The sequence below is a fragment of the Vulpes lagopus genome, chromosome 13 (assembly GCF_018345385.1).
Source record: "Vulpes lagopus strain Blue_001 chromosome 13, ASM1834538v1, whole genome shotgun sequence".
NCBI classification, from domain to species: domain Eukaryota; kingdom Metazoa; phylum Chordata; class Mammalia; order Carnivora; family Canidae; genus Vulpes; species Vulpes lagopus.
Genome location: NC_054836.1, coordinates 45,713,089 through 45,733,558, shown reverse-complemented (window position 1 = coordinate 45,733,558; position 20,470 = coordinate 45,713,089). Strand labels below are relative to the sequence as shown.

The 20,470-nt window shown below is 43.7% G+C and overlaps 1 protein-coding gene across 2 annotated transcripts in view; it reads right to left on the bottom strand.

Annotated features, from left to right (window-relative positions):
- The window catches only part of BMPER (BMP binding endothelial regulator), a 242,578-nt gene extending 232,570 nt beyond the window's left edge, over positions 1 to 10,008 (bottom strand). The window contains exons 1-2 of one of the 2 annotated variants that reach the window (XM_041728257.1): positions 9,883 to 10,008; positions 8,623 to 8,708 (exon numbers count right to left, since the gene is read on the bottom strand). In XM_041728257.1, coding sequence (XP_041584191.1) covers positions 8,623 to 8,637 — 15 coding nt within the window. In that variant the 5' untranslated portion in view covers positions 8,638 to 8,708; positions 9,883 to 10,008. Of the gene's footprint in view, positions 1 to 8,622; positions 8,709 to 9,743 lie in introns of both variants that reach the window. The other variant, XM_041728256.1, reaches the window with a different exon arrangement.
- Between the last annotated feature and the right edge of the window lie 10,462 nt (positions 10,009 to 20,470).

The window sequence follows — 20,470 nt, the reverse complement described above, 5'->3', positions numbered from 1 at the left end:
TTTCCTCTATTCAAATTCTTGCCCTTAATAATTCCATTTATACTGTTCCCAAAGGCCTCTCACAAACATCAGTGCATTTAATCCACACACATCATCCCAGTTAATGGCTCCAGTCAACAGATTAGGGTCTGTATTATCATTCCTCTTTACAGATGAAGCTGAAGGGTACACACACCATTGCGACTTGCCCAGTACTCACAACTAAGGCTCAGAGAGTACAAGTCACCTGTTCAGTGATGCACAGCTACCAGGTGGGCCCCATGAGACTTGAACCCATCATTTCAGACAACCAAGGCTGCCATTCCATAGCTGCACTTCAATAACAAAGCAGATATTAAGAATTTAGTGAAGGAAGAAAATATTTTTCCTGAAGATCTAGCTAAGGGATTACATTATATCATAATATTTTTTAAAGCACTATTAGCAGTTTAATAGAACAAACCTGAAAGTTTATAATGGTAAGATTTTATATTAGCCAGGCTCTTTTATATTGTTGCTCTTATTCATAATAATAATAATAATAAAAGCCTCAACATGGCCTTGTCCATTTTGCACATAACTATAGAAACATTCCAAAGATGTTTGGAAGAGTATATTACTTTTATCCATGAAATTACTTTTGTTTTGGTACCTTTTAAAATTTCATGTGGTATTTATTCACTTTTGCTAAGATCCTTCCAAATCAAAGTTTGGAAAATTTGTGATTTTTGCACTAAATTTTCAAAATCCCTACAGCAATCTCACTTTTGGATTTCTATCAAACGGGGTTTCACCAAATTCCATCTATGATGAACTCTAGTCCATGTGAAAATGTACAGTAGGTCCTAGACAGGTGGGCACCACCTCTAATCATTTCCAATAGTCCAATAAGATGATGAGAAAGTTCTTTTTTTGATATTATCCTAGAATCTTCCGTCTAATGCTGCAATATTTAATACCACTGGTCGTTTTGTTCTTCAAGCACCTTTTGCTTTGGCCTACACTTTCCTGGTTCTGCTCCTTCTTCTACAACTACTTCTCAATCTCTGCCATGGGTTTCTCCTTTTCTACCTTCCCCCTTAAATATACCCTTTAGAAGTAGTAATTAGAAGATTACTCTTGCAGGCCCATTTCTTGAAAGCTCAATTTAGACAATTTATTCCCAAAGTTTTTGATGTGTATTTTAATTCAGGCAGTTAACAAATTTCTGTCCTCTGGTCCTGTTTCTCTACCAAGCCTATTGGGCTCTTCTACTTGGAAGATCTATATCAAAGCCAACTCATCAGGTCTAAACTCATTCTCACGCACCCATATCAATGACCTCTTCTCTTCCTACATTGTCTATACCACTGGTGGATCTCTCAAAATTCCCTCTAATTCACCCCATCTCTCACTTTTGCCATCTGTTTCTATGAACTTGGGTTCTAAAAGTCCTCTGCAAGTCTAGGGGTCCTACCACATTGATAGACTTTTTTAAGGTGAGCTACCCAATTTTTATTATTATATAAAATTTGTGCCACCACTGAGAACACATCCGATCATGGTAATATTTACCAGATGCAATAATTTGCCAAATGAGTCATCCAATAGTATAGAACAAAAAATAGAATTTTGAAAAGTGAGCTCTGGGAAGGAAACTCTCTATTCATGTGGCAGCAATCTCCTCTAGAGATGCCAAGTGATTAGCAAAGTGACTGCTACAGAAATACCCTAGCACATCACTCCACCATAATGACACTGTATTTTAATTACTGTCTTGCTAGGCATGGCTTGGAGTCCTTAAACTGCATATTCTAGAACTGGAAGGTGGCTAAAGAAGTTCAAAAGAATGAGCAACATTGGTTTACCCCAATGTGTCCTTTCATCCCCACTGCCCATGCTACTTGTCTCAGCAGCTTGCTGCTTGCTCTTGCCTGGCCACAACACATCCCTGGAGTCTGCTATCCAAACTCCAGCCTCCCCACCTTCGAAATATGCCCACAAAAGCTCCTACAGGCATTTAGAGAAAACACATCTTATGGGGTCATGTAGCTGCACGAAAATATGAAATCCTCCCAGTTAGCTGAGTGGAAACGATCTCCTTACTACTGCACTCAAGGTCCTCCCCTGGCTGGTTCTAGGCTTTCTAACTCCAGCTTTTACCAGATCTTCGTGCACTCGGGACTCTGCCACTTCCCCAAGCCCCAGGCACACATTCCTCTGTGCCTATCCTCCACCAGTGCTGTTCCAACACCAGCCTTCCTCCACCCAGATAATCCAGCCAGAATTCAACTATAACTCCCTTAGTACTTGGGTTCCAGTGTATTAGAGTGCTTTTCCTGTCACTTCTGTGGGACTTAGTGGGTCTTTCTCCCCCATTAGGCTATGGGCAAGAATCTGTCCTATTGGTCTTTGCCTCCCTGAGGTGCCCAACCAGCACAATGCTCCAAATACAGAAAAGGCTAAAGATAATAAAATAAAATGAAAGGGGAGAATGAAGTGTGGAGAGAAGGAAGAAAGAATAATATTATTGAAATTATAACCTGCTATCCCTAGTGCTTTGAGTAGCATTTTATAGAATTAGAACTGGGAATCAAGAGGTCTTAAAATATACACTCAGCTCATTTGCTGATCTTAACCAAGTTCAAGGAGCACACTTGACCTCCCGGTGCCATGAAAGGTAGTGTTACTTGTATTCTTTTTATCACAAAGGAGTCAATATATCATTAGCTGGACAGAAGTGCCACAGAAGAGGGTGTGAAAAAGTGATATCCTTTATTTTTGCAACAACTTTTTATTTTTAAGATTTTGCTTATTTATTCATGAGAGACACAGAGAGAGGCAGGGACATAGGCAGAGGGAGAAGCAGGCTCCCTGCGGGGACTCAATCCCAGGACCCTGGGATCATGACCTGAGCCAAAGGCAGAGGCTCAACCACTGAGCCCCCCAGGAGCCCTAAGCAACAAATTTTTATCAACTGACTTTACTTTCCATCGTTTTGCCTTGCCTGACTTTTCTGACCATGTCCTCTCCTTCCGCCTCACCAGATCTGTATCCCAGGCTGGAGAAGGGCTCCCCTTCCTCAACATTATTTCCTACCCTGAAAACACAGCTTACCATTGGTGCCCACTTGAAGGGCCAGAGTCTACAAATGAAGTGAAAGCATGTTTAACATGGGATGGGGCGGAGAAGGGGAGCACAGGAGTAAATAGGCAGCAAAACCCCACTCAGGTCTGGAACGGGGTTGAGAGACTTCCACGAGGCGGGCCAGGAAAATCCCCACGCTGCCAGACCACTAGGCGGTTTTTCCAGAATTACGGCGCTCGCTCCTGAGTCCCAACTCTATCCCTCTGCCAATAAAAGTACAAGTGAAGGTGACCCCACAGGCACAGAGATGTAAATACTCTGCAGAAAAAACGAGGCCCCTCTTCCATGGAAAGTTTTTTTAGTGTTTATGGAGAGCAAGGGGAAAACTTATACCAGGGCTCGCAGACCACTGGACCAATAAGAAAGCGGCCTAGATCAGCCCAGTCCAAGACTGGAGGGACAGAAAACCCCACAAACGCTCCTGACTTAGCCCTGTTCATTCATAACGATGGGTGGGCTTGGCATCCTTCTCCCCATGCCGCTGCTTTTTTTTTTTCTTCTCCCTATTCTGATGAAACTTTGCATCCTCTTCCATGTGAGGAAATAAGAATTTAAACAATAATGTCATCATCAACAACAACAACAATGAATCATTCTAGAGAGCTCACTCCATGCCAAAATCTGGGCCAAGCCTTCCACGCTGCCTCTCACTTCATTCTCACGGCAGCTCTCTGAGCTTCGAACTGACGTTATCCCGCTCTCCAGATGAGGAAACCAAGCCTCAGAAAGGTAAGGCAACCTTCCCAAGGTTACCCACCGGTGAGCGACAGAGCCTTAGATTTGGCCTGCCTGATGCCAGCGCCAAAGCTCTTTGCCAAAATATGACGCAATGCCAGGCAAAAAGCTGCCTGCACCGTGGGTCTGCCTTTGAAAGGGCCCCCCCAATTCCAGACGTTGTGTATGCTACAAGACCAAAATCACTCTAACCGCCCCAAGGAGAGCCTATGTCAGCTTTGCAGAAATTGAAATAACTCCCTGAAGCCCTTGGCAGTATTAACACTTTTTTTTTTTTTTAATAGTAAACAACTAGTAAAAGCAAGTCGGTTTAGTGGAGAAGGCACTGGCTCCACATCCCAGTCTGTCTCTTAGGAACTGGATAACCTCAGGACATTTGCTCTGCCTCTCTTAGCCTCAATAAAGCATGGATAGAAATAGTGCCTCAGAGCTGGTACTGGTGAACTTGCCAGCACAATGCTATAAATAAGTTACCCCCCCACCCCCGGCCTTAAAACTGCTCTACTGGATACCCTGTTTTATGGAAAGGCAATGGACCATAACACCCTCTACACAGAAAATAAACAAACAAACAAATCCTGATCACCTCCCTAGTGAGCATCCAAAGTCTAAACATGATACAAAATAATTTTCAAAAAATAGGACAATCTATGTATATGTGCACATACCAAGGGCAGTATCTGAACACATCTAGACTACTTCACACTCTCTCTCTCTCTCTCTCTCTCTCTCTCTCTCCCCCCCCTTCTCTCTCTCACTCTTTCTCTCTCTCTCTCACACACACACACAAATTGAATCCTGATACATTATCTCCCTCATTCTCAAACATGTGTCTCACACTTGTTCAGATAATAGATATCTATTCTGTAGCCAGCTAATTTAAACAATAAAAAAAACATGAGGATCTTATAGAGATAAGGCACCCCAGAGGACCAAAGATGCTGGTAGCTATTTGTTTAGTGACAGAGGATTTTTGTGATTAGAAAGTAGAAGACAGCAGACAAAGTCTCCACTGTTCTCACCACTCGGTTGACTCCGAGATAGGTGGAGCCCCACTTCTTGTACCACCAAATTTCACATCGCTTTTTATGAGCAGAGGGTCCATTTCTACATTGCGCCTCTGGATTTAAAAGAGGAAATTTAAACCTCAGAATCATGTTTTTTGCTGAACAAAATGTATGCCAAACTAAGCTCTGACTGACTTCTGGTTTTCTGAGCCCCGGCCCCCAAAGTTTTCTCAGGTTTCCAGTACCGGGCCGAACTCACTGGCTTGTCCTGTTTCCTTTTATGTGACAGTTAGGTGGAAAGGGACAAGAAGTAGGAGTACCCCCTCCCAGGCACACGTGGTGGATTTGGGGATGCCCAAAATCCAGAGAATTGCTTTGGATTCATTATCTGAGTGTGACTGACTCTTATCAGCTGTATTTAGGAAAAGCACCTAGTGTTTTCCTAGGCATTCTGGGGGGAAAAAAAGTTCCAGCAAAGGTGGGCAGGGGGAATGATACAAAACAGCAGTAAGTCTGAGCCTTCCTTCAAAAAATGGCCCCATAAAAGACCATTTTTTAAGGTGAGGAATAGCCATGCTTTCCCTTCCAACTAAACAATGGAGCACTTGCATTTTTAATCTCAACTGCCCACCAGATTCCCTCAATTTCATGACAGTGGTCCAACTTCTCACCTTCCCCTTGAGTAGATGAACTGAAGCTTTTTGATTCCTCCACTTTAAAACTATATCCATCATCAGCTAACAGACAGGTTATTCTTGGATCACAGCTGATTCTGGCAAGATGCTGGGCCTCAGCAGATGAGGATAAATGAGAATACAATTATTCAGTTCTGCTTGCCGCAGCCACTACCCCCGCTGTCATCCTCAAAATTCCCACAGAAATGAGTTCATTCCACCTTCAAAACATTTCAGAGCTTAAAAGTTTAAATCAGGCCAAGTTGATTTTGTGGGGTTTTCAGGCTTTTACACTGTAATTATATACAGGACTTTGTGCCACCTATTTCCTCCCAACTGTAACATTTTACGTCTTTTTTAAGCATACGTTGAGGTTAGCTTTTTTTTTTTTTTTTGTACATGTTATGAAATAAGATATGAGCTTGTGCTCAGCTTTAGGTACCTTTCTGCCAAAAGGCTGGACCAACACAAACTAAATATGACTATTTTCTTTATCCAAAGTACAGTTTTGACTATTACATACCCTCTTAATGTACATACATAAAACTAGCTCACAACTAAAGCTCCCTGCAGGTCAACCGAAATCATAACGAGATTTTCCTTTCATATAATGTGATTAACAAATGTGAGCTAACTGAACTCCAAAAAGACTCAAAGGAAAAAAACAAAATAACTCATGCGGCACCAAGAAGTAAAATAACTCCACAATTCTATTTTTTTTTCTTGTTTTTTCATATCTTTAACTAAGTGAATAGCCTGTCCCAGTGGATTATAGGTATATACTCTAGAGACAGATGAAACTGAGAGCGAGTTCCAGCTCTATCTATGAAAATATGAACTTCACAAGCTACGAGACTCTCTTAGCCTCGGTTTCCACCTCTGTAAAATGGGAGCAAAAGGTCTCAAAGGATTTTTGTGAAACTTAAATGAAATAATGCAGGCTTAGGGAAGTGCCAGCAAGTAAAGCGTTTCATAAATGTTGTTACTATCGATATTATCTGCCTGCTAAATATGGCCATGTTCCAACCTAAGTATAAAAATGCCAACCAGCCTTACAGCAGTCCGAGGTGCTTTGAAATCTGTGGCCTCCAGTGGATCCCCTGGAAACTTCGAAGAACATACACAGATACAGAAGTGGCCAGTCCTCCATTCCTTCTCAATTTTATCAAGTCATTACAAATGTTTGGGAAGCACTGACGATGACAGCTTGGGTCCCATAATCCTACACCCATGCAAGGTCAGGATAACATATCACTGTACCTTTCAGCTCCTGAAAGAACTCTGAAGCATCCTACAAATAACAAGTTGGGTGGCTGAAGTCATGACTTTGTGTGTTTAGAAAGGATTCCTGACTGTTCCCACTCAAATCAGATACTTCTAAATGTTAAAGATATAAATGAATCGACAGTCCTCCTCAACTTAATCAATACCTTTCCGGCATAAATAATCATTCCTATGTGAATTCCAACTGATTCATCTTCTCTCTTCAGAGTCATTATTTCAGCTTCAAAATGGTAGGATGCTCACATCTATTTTATTATCAGTAAGGCTGTGCTTTCAGAGAAAGGCACAATTTTACATCCTGAGGAGAATAATGAAAAGGGAGATTGCTCTGTGTAGAATTTTTCGTAAGGTTACTCGGGAACAGTTTGCAAATTGTATATTTAAGCTTTCTAAGTAGTAAGATTGCTAAGGAGAAAAACAGTATTTTCACATGTGCGGCTCCAAGCACATTTAAATGTTACTCAGGAATTTCCCCTGAAATCTTAAGAGATTAAGATAAAATAATTCACTCATATTATACAGATAAGATCAAGGAAGGGGGAAGGTTATCTCTCCTACCTCCACCCCCACCCTCTACACACTGTATTTGTAAATACACAACGGATACAAAATTTAAACACAAAGCTTCTTTTGAACAGGTCCTCCTTTAGGGAAGGATCACTAATTAACATGGCAACTCATAAACAAAATCCAAAGAGCCCCCTCTTGGCTGTCCTATATTTAACCATCTCAGCACACGTACTGCATTTTTACTTCTGTTTCTGTCGATTCCCTTAGTCTTCAGAACCTGCTAATCATTTGATACAGGCATTCACCTTCACTCATTTATCATTTTGCAACATTGACCTCATCCCTTGTCATGAAAAGGTTTGGGTAGTTGAAACCCAGATGGCTTGGCTTTCTACCTAAATTGAGAAGAATCCCTTCCCCAGTTCCATACAGCATATTGATCTGATAACTAGCAGTCATCTATCACTTTGGGGCTTTGCATCTGACTGCCTGAATGTTTCTCCAGCAGGGATTTGTGATGTGTAGTTCTTAACTAAGTTTTGCCAATAGTGACTGGCATGTAAACACTCTCAAGCAAAAATGTTGCTCCTGGTGAGTCCCTATTTCATCTCAGAACTTCTTGTTCACATAACTTAATCTCCCCCATGTGGTTACTCATTAGATCTTATCAATAACTCTTAAAATAAATCGAAACAAATTATTTTTTTTTTGAATCTATTGGCCACTGCTGGTGCTAACTAAGCAGCTGACAGCCAAGTCTCATTCTCTCTTAAGGATAGCATGTCTTTTTTGAGTCATGTTTCCAGATCAGAAATATAAAGGCTGTTTTTGAGATCTTAGGGCATAACAGGCAAAGAAATCCAAGATTGCATCTTGTCCTCAGGTTTCTTCTTTGTGACTGTCACCTCTCTTTCCCCTTGTCACATATCTTATTCCTGGCCTTTATACCTAAATGTTATCTCATCATTTTCTCACTAAGGCGATAGAACCAAGGCAGAAAGTTTGATGGCAAGTATGATTTGATGGCAACAGCCATTCTGGGAACAGACAACAATAATTATCACCAGGAGAGTGCTATACAAAGTCCATCTAATTTTTTTTTCTGTAAGGATGATGTCAAAAATAAGAATCCTAAGCCTGATGAAATAGAAAGTACCAAAGTTATAAAACTCAGCAGTTCAGCTGAATTCAATTCAATTTTGTAATGACTAAAAACAATTTTTAAGATCTGGTTATATTATTACATGTAATGGATTCACCTTGTCAAAGGAGCAATTGACTTCACATTACCTGATCCCCATACTTACCAAGCAGACACACATTATACAAGGATTGTCTGTGATAAATGGAATCTGGAGGACTTCACCTTCATTTTCACATTTTGCAACAGAACCTGAAGTAAAGGGGGAAAAATTCATTTACATTTTGCTTAATGGCATTATTGCAAACATTTAAGTTTTTACACTAATCCTCTTTTGAAGCACCAAATTCAGAAATTCCTGATGAGTTTTAAATCATCAAGCTCAACAAAAACAAATTCCCTGCCCCCCCCAAAATTATTTTAAGTAGTTCTATTTCATGTTTTAAAAAAAAAGACTGTCATATATAGATTTTCTGCTTTCAGATGGCTGAAGCACAAATCCAACTATTTCACTGAATCTTTAAAAATACTCCTCCTTGATGAAGGTATTTCAACTAAACACATACCCCCATATGCAAAAAAAAAAAAAAATTCAATAGGGATAAACAAAATTCAGGACTGCGTCAATGAATAGGCCTTTATATGAATCTGCCTCGGATTGTCTTTTGAGTTTCAATCACTTTTTGAAATAATCTTCTCCCCTCTTCTCTTAGAAATGACTTAATATTTTCTTTTCTGCACCAGGTGTCAGTAAAGTATGTCCTTCGGAACAGCAGCTGAGGTCTTCACCTGCCTGAGAGCGTATCATTATAGTATCCTGCCAGCATTACCCTTTTAAAATGTGACAGTTTCTTTAAATTCAAAGTCTGGAGAGCCAGCGCTCCTACACGGAAGCTATATTGGAACCTTATAGAGTGAGAAAGAAGGATGTGTGGAAAACGGTGCGAATTTTTTCCTTGATACGCACAGGAGGAGAAGCGATCAAAAAAATAAAAAAAAAAAAAGGTCGAGCAAAACAACAGAAACGAAGACACTTCTCAAATCCCAACAGAAGGTGTAGGGTCACCAGGCTGACGTTCGCAGCCTCTCGGTCCTCCATCCCCAACCTCCTCGCCGCCTCCCCCCGCTCAGGGCGGCGGGCTCCGCTCCATCCCCGCCGGCCCGCGGGGGCCCGGCGCCCAGGTGCCCGCTCCCCACCCTCCGGTCCCCGGGGCCAAGCCAGCGCCTCCTCTCCCAGGTACCAAGCCAGCGTCCCGGAGGGCCGGTCCCTCCCGCCTCCTCCCCTACCTGTCAAGAAGGAGGAAGCCAGAGACATGGGGACCCCCGAGCAATTGAGCAGCAGCAAGACGCAGCAGGTAATCCCGGGCGAGCGCCGGCAGGGACGCTCAGCCAGAGCCCTGACGCCGGAGAACCAGAGCATCGTCACCTGGAGGGAATCCCGGGCGCCTGCAGGTCCCGCGCCGCCGCCTCGGCTCCGCACCGCCGCTCGCAGTCAGAAAGGGCTCTCGGCCGGCGAGTCGGGAGACAGTCCGCGCGGGAGGGAGGCGGGCGCCGGAGGGGGGCGAGGGGCGCCAGGGAGGAGGGGTCCTGCGGCCAGGCTCCTCCAATGCGGCTTTTTTGGGGGGGGGGAGGGGGGAGTTGCTCGCAGCGGCTCAGCCGTCCGCCGCCCTGCGCCAGCTGGGGCCGGGAGGAGGGGGATGTCGGAGCCGCCCGAGATAGGCCGAGGAGGCGCGCCGCGCCGCCGACCGCGCACCGCCGCCCGGGCTGCAGCTACTGCCCGGGGCGCTGCCGCTCCGCCGCCGCCGCCGCCGCCGCCGCGTCCTCCCCTGCACCCCCACCCCCGCCGGGCCCGCCGGCTCCCCGCCCGCCCGGCCGCCCGGCGCGCGCGCTCGCTCCCGCGCCCGGCACCGGGGCGCACCGGCCGCGGCCCGATCCCGCTGGGGGCGCCCGGGCGCAGGGAGCCGCGCGCACCGCCCTCCGCGCAGCCCCTCGGGGGCGGCCGCCAGCATCGAGGCGCGGACCCGGGCCGGCGGGCGCGTCTGCTCCGCGGGGCGCGCTCCGCGCCTCCTCCCTCCCCCGGGGACCCTCCCTCCCCTGAGCGCGGATGCACCGCACCCCTGCGGCCGCCGCGCTGCCCCGACCCTTGGAGAAGGAGGATGGGCGCAGCGGCGCCTCTGCACCCTGCTGTCTCCCAGGCGCCCCAGCTTCGGGAGGGAGCGACGGACGGGGCGCAGGAGGGGCCCAGCAACTTTTCCCTCCCCGCGTCGCCTCCCCCCCTGGCGGGGCCGCGACAGCGCCCTGGGCGAGGCGCCCGCGACATCAGTGTCCTGTGCTTGGGTGTCTGTGCGTCCCGACCCGGCGGGACAGAAGTGGAAACGACGTGCAAGGCCGAGGATGAAAGCACAGAGGCGAACGCGTTTCGCCTCCCCCCCCCCCGCAAAAAAATATAATAAATAAAAGGGAAACAGTCGCTCCGAGACTCCTCCCTTCCAGCCCCCGGCGCGCTGGGGCGGGGAGGTGATGTTTGACTAATCATTCATTCACCCGAGAAAGAGGGAGGGACCCGGGCGGGGGGTGGGGGGCTCGGTGGCCGGCGCAGCCCCGCTCCGCTGCGCGCTCCTCGCCTCCGCGGCCCCCGGGGTCCGAGCCCCGGACCCCCAGCTCCGAGACGGGCTGCAGCGGAGGAGACAGTTTTTTGGAGCCGGATTGTGACGGCGCGGGGTGGGGTGTAGAGGACCTTTGACAAGTGCTGGGGTCTGACGGCCAGGCGTCCTCGGGGTTCGCCGGGGGTTGCCGCCTCCCTGTCCCCGAGGATGCAAACCAGGTCCCGCGCGCCTATGCCCGGGGAGCCTGGGAACCGCAGTCCCCGAGGAGCCGAGCGCAGGGCGCAACCCCAGCGGGACGCACCGAGCAGGCTCGCCCCAAAGCCCATCGCTCGCAGCCGGCCGCAGGAACTGTACCTTTGGAAATTAATTAGTCTGTTTGCTAACCCATTTAATGTAGTTCCACCTTAAACTCTCCACGCCTGGGGAGGGGGTGGCGGGGTGCTGTTTATTTATTTAGTTATTTATTTTTCATGTTTTATTTTTTTAAATAAATTTATTTTGTATTGGTGTTCAATCTACCAACATACAGAATAACACCCAGTGCTCATCCCGTCAAGTGTCCCCCTCAGTGCCCGTCACCCATTCACCCCCACCCCCCGCCCTCCTCCCCTTCCACCACCCCTAGTTCGTTTCCCAGAGTTAGGAGTCTTTATTTTTCATGTTTTAATGCAGCATTTCCAAGGTCCCCGCACACCAAGGAGCTGATAGGAGCACATTGCTCTGACATGGAAAGAATAAGGGAAGGGAAAGCTGTCATTAGCTTAGCACGCTCCATTTCCCTCTCAAAACAGATTTTTAGTGTAAAACTTAAAAGAGAAGAAAGATTATGTGTGACTGTTTGGGGTTCCCCCCCCCCCATGACTGTTTTAATGTATTTACTAACCACAAAGACAGATTGATCATAAAAAACAAAAACCCTCTCAATCCAATCTTACCTCCCAGTCCATTGTGACTGATTAAAAAATGAAATAAAAACTTTTATTACTACAGATAAATACAATTAGTTGAAACTGCTATCTTCTCAATCTAGAAAGATTCTCTCTGCATCGGGTTTTTACTTTTATTTTTTAATCTTTTATGTATTTATTAGAGAGACAGAGAGAGAGAGAGAGAGAGAGAGATTGAGAGAGGCAGAAACACAGGCAGAGGGAGAAGCAGGCTCCATGCAGGGAGCCCGACGAGGGACTCGACCCTGATCTCCAGGATCCCACCCTGAGCTGAAGGCAGGCGCTAAACCGCTGAGCCACTGGGACTGCCCTGCATCGGGTTTTTAGATAAAGATGTTAATCATGACTTATCTAGGGGAAAACCAAATAATGGGGAGTCTCAGGGAGGCTAGGAGATGTTTCATTGCCCCAGACTTGCGCAGTACATTTGGATAAACACACATTATGAAAGTGGAGGAAATGTGAAGAGGATGCATAAGGTACTCTGATGTGCCTTCTTCCGTGGCACCAGCCATGCATCCTCAAAGGTTTGTGTGACAAAATTCTTTATGATGGAATCTAGGTGTGTATGGCATTCCTCTAACCAGCGGCATGGTACTTAGGGGTGCATTGAAACTCTCCCCGTAGGAACAAATCCAAAAACCACCTGGAAAACATTTTCATCTGCCTGGAAGTTTACAAATGGGAAAGATGTACAGAAGCCTTTGGCAAACCTGTCTCCTCTTCCTGTTTGTTCTAATCAGCTACCACCAGTGATTTCCCTTGCTGCCTCTTCAGCAATTGGGGCCTACCTCTGTAAGAGCATCCTTCTCCCCAAAGGGCTTATCAGAATGTGTTTGCCTGCATTCACTGCTGCTGCCACCACCACTCCTTCAACTGATGGTCTATCAGCTGCAGGATGGTCTCTATCCACCCAAAGCTGAGATATTCCAGGGTCAAAAAAGAAAGAAGGAGGCCTCACTGAATGACACATCAATCTGCTTTCACAATTAAAACAAATGGTGGTACCATCCAAATCCCAAAACTCTCTTGACTGAAACCAAAAGAACACAATGTGTGTTTGGCTCTGCTTATACCATTTTTTTTTTTTTATGATAGTCACAGAGAGAGAGAGAGAGAGAGGCAGAGACACAGGCAGAGGGAGAAGCAGGCTCCATGCACCGGGAGCCCGACGTGGGATTCGATCCCGGGTCTCCAGGATCGCGCCCTGGGCCAAAGGCAGGCGCCAAACCGCTGCGCCACCCAGGGATCCCCTGCTTATACCATTTTTAAAGGAGAAGGAGGTAACGGGGATCAAAGACCACTGTTTAACTCAGGGCCCATTCCATTTTCAGACAAAGTGCTCTCTCATCCTCTTTAAAATAAAATGCATAACCTAATCTGACTAAAAGGAAATCAGGCCTGTGGTAGTTGAAATTCTCATCTCCTTCCAAAACTGTGATACTAAATTTGCAGTGAAAAATGCAACCAAATATATAATTTAGCAAAAAGAGATTACATCAACCCAGCTTCTCCTAAAAATAGAAATAAATAGATCCATCAAAAAGGCAGCAGGGTAAAGGAATTGTGATACCAACCACTAGGGAGGGCCAAAAGTATTTCATAAATGTGTGAGGGTTTTGCTTTATAAAAGACATCAGGCTAGGCATTTTAGACTTGATAAGGATAAGCAGTGGTGCTACTAAGGAGGTTACCATCTAGTAGAGATAAAGCATGTTTGTTAATGAATGCAATATAAGGTAGGAATGAATGGGGTAGATTCCCCTTATCTGCAGGAAATAAGGTCCAAGACTCTCAGTGGGTGCCTGAAACCACAGATAGTACTAAACCCTATATATACTATGTTTTTTTTTTCCTTCAGGTACCTATGATAAAGTTTAATTTACATTAGGCACACTAAGAGATTAACAATAACTATAGAACAATCATTACAATATACGGTCATAAAAATATGTGAATGTGCTCTCTCCCTCTCTTACAATATATTTTATCCTATTGTACTCACCCTTCTTGTGATAATGATGTGGGATGATAAAACACCTATGTGATGAGACAAGGGAGGTGAATGACTTAGGCATCCTGAGGTAAATTAGGTGGCTATTGACTGTCTTCGTCCAAAGGAGGATCATTTGCTTCCAGGCCTCAGTTGATCACTGGCAACTGCACCTGTGGAAAGCGAATCTAAGGATAAAGGAGCATTCCTGGGTAAAAGGAGGAGATAACAGGCCCTGCTATGGAAGTTTAAAGAAGAGATTAAGCTTCCTGGAGGAGGTGGCTCAGGAGCTGAGCCTTGCCAAAGGGGGAGCTTTGTGGGTGAAGGGCAAACTGGCAAAAGCAGAGAGTAATAGCCAGGAGACATGCAGTTTATAAAGAGAATGGGGAGTAGTCACTCAGTTCGCTCTCTCTGTTGGCTGAGCAGAAGCCAGATATTAGGTTAATGCCTTGCTCATTTTGTTCTAGGTTTTATGAGCTCTCCTATAAGCCTTTAAATTAGTCTCATTTGGAGTAAACATCAACAGAGCAGAGGAAATCACCATTGCCTCAGAACTATTTTTTGAGATTATCGACTCAGAGAAAAACTGCTCAATACTACCTACCATGGGACACCTGGGTGGCTCAGCGGTTTAGGGGCTCCCCTCAGCTCAGGTCGTGATCCTGGAGTCCCGGGATCGAGTCCCCGGATCGAGTCCCACATTGGGCTCCCTGCATGGGGCCTGCTTCTCCCTCTGCCTGTGTCCCTGCCTCTCTCACTGTGTCTCTCATGAATAAATAAATAAAATCTTAAAAAAAAATACTACCTACCTAACAGTGTATACCACCATTATGCTAGTTAACATGTATGGAGACTGGCAGGGACTACTGGCTGTCCCCCAGTACCCATTCTTCCTCGACACAGAACCCCTAATTTGTGCAGTGCATATATGGCTTATTAGCAATAAACACCACTTTCCTCAGCCTCTCTGATAGGTAGTGACCCCATGACCAATTTCTGGCCAATAGGATAGGATGGAGAGTGTCTAGAAAAGAAGGCATACTCTTCCTTCTTCCCTTCCTTCTTCCTGATGGCTGCACTATAAGTATAAACAATGTTTCTGAAACTCTGACAACCACCTTGTCCCATAAAAAGTGCTTTAATGAAAAACAAAAACAAACAAACAAAAAAAGTTTAAGGACATGGAAGAGCAAGAAAGAAGAGAGAAGATTAAACTCTAATAGAAGTGCAAAATGAGCCCTGGACTGACTACCTCTGACTTTCCTGCATATGAGAAGAAACGCAGTATCTCTTTCCAGTCCTTGTTAGTTTTATTTTTCCTTGCCATTCTCAACTAAACATAAAATCTTCTGAAAAACTTAGAACTAAAGACAAAGAATAAGTGCCCAATAAAAAGCTAAATGTATTAAATAGTCTGATATTTAAAGATTAAAGCACTTTCAGAGCCAAAGAACAGGTCCAGGATTTCAATCAGCTATAGTGCCCGTTTACTTAGGTCTAGTGAGTTTTAGGAAATTCAGGGTAACTTATTGTTTCTTTAAAAAAAAAAAAAAGTCTTTTAAATATTTGTCTTCACAATAGCCCAAAGGTAGAAACACCTCAAGTGTTCATCAGCGGATGAATGGATAAACAAAATGTACTAGATACATAAAATAGAATATATTCAGCCTTAAAAAGGAAGGAAATTCTGACCTATGCCACAACATGGATGGAACTCAAGGACCCTATGCTAAGTGAAATAAGCCAGTCACAAAAGACAAGTACTCCACAGTTCCACTTAAAGAACTACCTAGAGTAGTCATATTTATGGAGAAACAAAGTATAGAGTGCTAATTGCCAGCGGCTAAGGGCAGAGGGAAATGGGAGTTCTTTAGTGGGTAGAGTTTTAGTTTTGTGAGATGGGAAGAGTTCTAGAAATTAGTTACACGATGATGTGATTATACGTAACACTACCAAACTGTCCACTTAAAAATGGTTAAGATGGTAAATTTTATGCTATGTCTATTTCACCACAATTAAAACAGTTAAGCTAATTCTTAAAAATAACTTGTATATTTTCTTCTTCTTTACCAAATTATCATAATTGATGGCCTAAAAAGTAGGAAATATAGATTATCAAAGAAAGAAAATGTAGTACTGTTATAGCCTTATTAAAGTGACTGGCTTTGTGCTAAGCAGTTTACTTAATGAGCTTGAGGCAGGTATTATCATTAGCCCCGTTTTATGTTTGAGTGACATTAAGCACAAAAGATAAAGTGAATTGTTCAAGACAATACAACAGAAAGTTGGTTGAGCTAGAATTAGGATCCAAGTGGACTGACTCTGGAGCCCATGCTCTTACTAATTTATTGTGGATGTTTTTGTCACTAATTATTCTTTAGCTACATCATTTTAAATAATTGCATAATATTCTATTTTATGAAGGTACCGTAATTCCCTTAAATCATCTTCCACCTAAGTTGTTTCCAGTTTTTTACTATGAGAGATGCTTGAGTGAATATCTTTTGCTATTCATATTTATTTCCTTGTAGATAAATCCATTAATTGGCAGAACAGAGGCATATGCATTAAGGCTTTTGAACGATATTTCTAAACATTCTTAATCAAAGATTATTTTCCCCTTTGGTCTTAGAAATTTTATGTGCCAGACTGATATACTTGCAAGTCGCCAGGAACTCTAAGCTATTTCTCAGAGTTATCCTAATAGATGTTTGTAGATGCAGAGGATATACAATTAATTTAGGGCTTGTTAAAAATAAAACACATCCCATTGACTTTCTAGACTTCATTGATTGCGTGGTGTAAATATTTATTTAAGGAAATCTTAAAACAAATATTAGTGACTTTCTTGACCACTATTAGCTTCAAGGCATAATATCAAGTGCCTGTGAGCTGCAAGATAACAATCGTTCCTCCCGGTTTTCCCCTCAATCTCTTCCTAAAACCATCCTCTTTCAACTTGAATTCATAGTAGCTTTTCCCTCCCCACGCCATACTTTCCAGGACCTCCCATCACAAAGGCAGTAATCATATTAATGAACAATCTCAGCATCTCTCAGAAAGCAGCAAAATAAAAATTCCAGTGCTCAAGTTTTAATACATCAAAACTGTCCCACTAACTTGAGCTTAATTTATAGTAGTTTGCTACCCATGAGATTAGTTAGTGGTCATTACGGAATGAAGAAAACTAATTTCACTAATGTGGGAAGCATTCAAAGAGAATTCTTTGAAACTAATCCAATGACTTAATATCTAGTCCTAGTCCTGCCAGTTGACATTCTAATGATTTGAGGCAAATTAATTAACTTTGTAAGGCTCGGTGTCTTCATCTCATAAGAGGGTGAAATAGCATAACTTCTGCTTGCTTGTCAAGATTGGATGTGAAATCATTTCATAGAGTGCTACATTAAAAAACTAGAGATTTGGGATAAGAAAAGAACCTCAGAAAGCAACTAATTCTACTCCATTATACAAACTCTTCAACTGAAGTTCTAATAAATTAACTTGCCCAAGGCTGTGGGAGACATGAATTTTTTCCAGAAGAGCAAGGACCTTCTTTGGGAAACATTCTTCAAAATATATGGTTTTACTGAGGTCTGCCTCAGTAAAAAAAAAAAATCCTTTTTACCCACCACCACCCCCAAACACTTCTTGCAAACGGGGAGATCATGTGGCTCAAGCTGGGCCAATTATAACTACTTATCCCTCTGACCACATTCATTGGCCCAGCACTGAAAACGTGCCCCCAGCACTTCTGGATTTTTCAAACATAAGCGCAGAGGAAAGTACGTTTTGCTCTCTGCTTAAAATCTGCCACATAGTTGCCCTGAATAAATGTTGGCCAACATAAATATTATTGACAATAATAATCACAAAGTTAATACACTAATATCTAAGTACTATTAGCACCTACTATCACTGATAACTCAATCTTAAACACTAAAGCTAAAGGGAGGTAACTTGGGGCATTAGAGTAAGATCTGCAGGGGAGGAAAGAGACTGGTCTTGCCAGACCCCTCAGATCCAGGACAGAGAAACCAGGAGCCTGTTTCCCCACTCTGGAGTCTACCTTTACCTTCACAATCCATGTCAGTCCTTGCATAGCTCACAGGTGATCTTAAGGCTGTCCAAGGCAGTCAGTCACTCCACATTTATTGAAAAACTACTGTGGGGGATCCCTGGGTGGCTCAGCGGTTTGGCGCCTGCCTTTGGCCCAGGGTGTGATCCTGGAGTCCTGGGATAGAGTCCCGCATCAGGCTCCTTGCATGGAACCTGCTTCTCCCTTCTGCCTGTGTATCTGCCTCTCTCTCTCTCTCTCTCTCTCTCTCTCTGTCTGTCTCTCTTTCTCTTTCTCTCTCTCTATGTCTCTCATGAATAAATGAATAAAATCTTAAAAAAAAAAAACTACTGTGTGCATAGCAGGTGCTCTGTTCCCATTGAAGTTACCACATTTCATTTTCTTCTCGTTAAAGTTGCCATAATTTCCACTACCCTAATTTGAGATATTACACTCTCTAGAATATAGAGCATATAATATATATAAGGCAGTCATTTATATTTAGCTATTTAAATGTATATATTTTATTTGTGTAAATGGGAGGGAGTAGGGGAGAACCCAATACCTTTACTGAATATTTTAATTGATGTGGGGGGAAGAAATCAATTCCAAACAGAGGATCTAGTTCCACTGTATTTCTCATCCCCAGTGAGGTTCAGGATGGAAATAATTGCTGGGCATTAGCTATTGTCACACTAACAGATGCCATTTAATGGACCCCAGACAAAACAAACAAGTAAATGGCAGTCTATTTATGGGTCACTTTATTCTTTACTGCCATAAATAGCTTGTCCTTTGGGCATCATAATAGGTCTTTGCTCTGTATCACATGTGAACGTGTTACTTTTTGCTACTCAACATCTGGACACTCTGATAAGTATAAGTATATATGAACATCCAGATCAGAGTGATGAAAAAGGTGCTTCCTCATTTTAAATCACTAGGTCTACTGCTCTACTCCTCCACATAATGAATTCCCTAGATGGCAGAAGAGTCAGTTTGAAAAACCTGGAAAAGTGATAAGCGTAATTTTAACAAATTTTTCTTACGTTAACATGATCATTACTCTCCCTTAGAGTTTGAAAAATAATTTCATGATGCCTCTATTACTCCTTGAAGGCAAAATTCCTTCAGGTTTATCTAGCAGTGGACACTTAATAAGCCAGCCTAAGTGAAGGAATAGAATATTCTGGTACATTCAGTGTTCTAGTTGATAAAATATTATACACACAGTATACTGATTCTCAAAGCATTAGGAAACAATAAAATACAATTAATAGGCCACAAATTAGATTTTTATTTTCATGATTCAAAGGCACTTCAAGATCTTCAAATTCCTTGAAACTCAAAGTGTGATTGTTGAACCAGCAGCATCTGCATTTCTTGGGGGCTTGTTAAAAATACATAATCTTGGGCAGCCCAGATGGTTCAGTGGTTTAGTACCACCTTTGGTCCAGGATGTGATCCTGGAGTCCTGGAATCGAGTCCCACGTAGGGCTCCCTGCATGAAGCCTGCTTCTCCCTCTGCCTGTGTCTCTGCCTCTGTGTGTGTGTGTGTGTGTGTCTCAGGAATAAACAAAATCTTTAAAAATAAATAAATAATAAATAAAATCAAACAGAGGTAGAGTGGAGTTCAATACTTTCTTTCTTGGTCTTTGGAATCCAACAGGCCAGGGTTCAAATTTGTATTTCTGTACTTACTTGAGGATATGTAACTTCACGGATGGTAAACCCATTTCCTGGTCTGCAAATGGATCTCTTGGTAGCACCTGCCTTGGAATAACACAGGATAATCCAAGCAGAGCCGTTCATACGGTGCCCAGATGCAGGGAGAGCTTCACCTGGGGTTTTTGCAGCAACACTTTCAAGGGCTTCCATTTCCAGCTTCTATGTGGTCCAATCAGGGACTACACTCCCCTGCCTCCTGCCAGATGAGTCGCTCTGATGTAGAGCAGCATGCTGTCATTCCTTTGCTCACAGACCTGCCCCAGCTTCCACGGCTTGGAAAGGAACATTGAAACTCTTCACCCTGACTACGAGTGTTTGCTACATGTCCCTCTCCTGTTACCGGTACAACCAGTGTCCTTCATAAAGGTTGGGCTGCAGCCAAACTAAAACATGTGCCACACCCACGCCTGTCCTCATGGTTTTCCTTTTCTGTCACTTTACTTTTGCTGTTTCCTCTGCCTAGTCCTTTAAGTCCTGTCCTGCCCAATACCATAGCCACTGGCCACCTGTGGCTGTCTAAATTAATTAAAATTAAATTTAAAATTCTCTCCTCAGTCACACTGGCTACGTTGCCAGTGCTCAATAGCCACATATTGTAGACAGCGCAGATGATAGCACATTTCCATCACTGCAGAAAGTTTAATGAGACCTTGCTGGCCTAGAGCGTGAGTCTAAATCCTAAC